Genomic DNA, 2,283 nt, shown 5'->3' with positions numbered 1-2,283 from the left:
TCTTGAGTCCGAAGGACATGACTCTGTAATAGTAAGTGCCTTTCTCTGTTATGGAAGCGGTTTTCTCTTCATCCTCTGGATTCATAGGGATCTGGTTATACTCAGAATACTCATCGAGGAATGTGAGTCTCTTATAACCAGTGGTAGCGTCGACCATCTGGTCTATCTTGGGTAGCGGAAAGCTATCCTTAGGGCAAGCCTTATTGAGATTGGTAAAATCTATACACACTCTCCATTTTTCATTCTTCTTCTGAACTACCACCACATTCGAGAGTCATTATGGATAGTGTACTTCTCGGATGAAGCCTACTTGAAGGAGTTTGTTCACTTCTTTAGCAATGATTCGATTGTGCTCAGGAGTGAACCTTCTGTGTCTTTGCTTAACTAGCTTGAATGCCGGATCCACCTTCAAGCTGTGGCATGAGATTGAAGGATTGATTCCTACCATATCTGAATAATCTCAGGCAAACGCCTCGGCGTTCCGTCGAATGACAGTAACTAACGCTTTTTTCTCTTCTGCTGTGGGGGAGGAGCCCATGTAGGTGATTTTCTGGGGGTTGCCGAGGATAAATTCAACAGCCTCAAGGGATTCCTCTGTAGGCTTTGTAGCTTCAGCTTCATCCTCCGCTTTCAGGTACTTAGACAGAGGGCTCTGTAATTGCTATTTGGACATACCCCAGGAGTCGCAATTGGTTGGGACTGCTTAACTATCTTTTTTGCCTCATTCTGTGTCAACATGTAGCATTCTTTGGCAGCGACCTAATCTCCCCAAAGATTAATAACCTTCTTACCGTCCAGAGATAAACATCGCATCACTTGATGAAGGGTAGATGGAACCCCATTCATTCGGTGGATCCAGCCTCTTCCCATAATGAGATTATAAAGAGGATGAATCTCCGTTAGAACAAAGTTCTCCTTCAGTGTCCTCTTTGCCACGGTAACTGATAAATCAATCACCCCAAGGGGGTCCACCTTTATGCCATCAAACCCCATCAAGGGACTGGAAGTGGGCTGAATTGATGATGACGGGATTTCCAGCTGCTCAAAGACCGCCTTTGTGATAATATTGGAGCTATTACCTGGGTCTATCAAAACCCTTTTGATCATGCAATTTGCCACCAGAAGGCTGATGACTAGTGGATCCTCGTGGGGGAGTTGAACTCTGGATAAATCTCCATCGCTGAACCTAATACTGATACTGCCCGAAGTGATAGTGTTCACCGAGGATAACTTCCTTAACTTATAGGCTGCCCTCAGTCTGGATCTATATACTTCTTCCGACTCTTGGTCGTCCTCTGATCTCCCATGTCTTGCATGGATGACCTTTACTTGATTACCTTCCATTTTCTGAGGATTGATCTCCCGAGGCTTCACGTATGCCTTTGTTGTAAGGTATTCTGCTAACTCACCCTTGATTATCATGTTCTCCACTTGTCGCCTAAGGGATCTGCAATTATTGGTTGCATGCCCATAGTCTTTATGGCAGGCGCAGTGCTTGCTCTTGTCCCTCTACTTCAAGGGTTACCTCATTGGATGAGGGGCTACAAATCTCATCTTATTTTCTTGGAATAACCGAGCCAAGGTGGTGTGAAGAGGTGTGAACCTTTCCTCTATCTTCTGCCTCTTCTCAGGTGCCTGAGCGACTGGGGCTGAGGCATGCTGGCTTTTTTGGCTTTTTGAATTTGAAACTTTTTCCCGAGGCTTATTCTCCACTGTGACGAGGGTGGCATGTTGCGCTCGGTGGGCTACATTCTCCTCAAGTCGGATGTAGATCTGTGCCCTAGCATTGAGAGTTTGCATATCCGGCGGGGAATATTTGACTAGGGAGGTATGGAATTTGGTGCTCTGAATCATTGCAAGTTTGAACGTTTCGATTGCAGTCGCAAGATGGCAATCTACTATTTCCGAGGCCTCCATGTTAAATCTGGACAAGAAATCCTGTAACGTTTCTCATTTCTTTTGCCTTATGGCGAAGAGGCTAGCGATACTCTTCTTTTGCTTCCTGTTTTCGCAATACTGTGCTAGGAACATGGTGCATAGAGTTTCGTAGTCCGGGATGGATTTGTGTGGCCTATTCCTGAACCACTCCAATGCAGCTCCTGTTAGGCTAGTCGGAAAAACCTTACACATGATTGGATCGTTGTGAACGTTCAGAGCCATCTTTTGTGCATAGTAATCGAGGTGACGAGAAGGATCTCCCGTACAATTGAACTGAGTAAAGGAAGGCATAGTGAATTTCTTAGGTCTATCAACAAGGTATATATCATCGGTGAACGCAGTCTT

At 45.2% G+C, this 2,283-nt stretch overlaps 1 protein-coding gene across 1 annotated transcript; it reads right to left on the bottom strand.

Moving 5' to 3' along the window:
* Nucleotides 1-460: 460 nt before the first annotated feature.
* On the bottom strand, nt 461-1,917 carry LOC132275741 (uncharacterized). Its single transcript, XM_059777023.1, has 3 exons — nt 1,604-1,917; nt 784-1,447; nt 461-661 (listed from the first exon to the last, which is right to left on the bottom strand). The coding sequence occupies exons 1-3, from the start codon at nt 1,915-1,917 to the stop codon at nt 461-463; spliced, it is 1,179 nt and encodes a 392-aa protein (XP_059633006.1).
* Nucleotides 1,918-2,283: the final 366 nt, after the last annotated feature.

The sequence above is a fragment of the Cornus florida genome, unplaced genomic scaffold (genome assembly GCF_030987335.1).
Source record: "Cornus florida cultivar Cherokee Brave unplaced genomic scaffold, ASM3098733v1 CherokeeBrave_3.0.0_Hap2_Chr01, whole genome shotgun sequence".
Taxonomy (NCBI): domain Eukaryota; kingdom Viridiplantae; phylum Streptophyta; class Magnoliopsida; order Cornales; family Cornaceae; genus Cornus; species Cornus florida.
The sequence above is the reverse complement of the archived record's forward strand: the minus strand, read 5'-3'. Positions and strand labels throughout refer to the sequence as shown.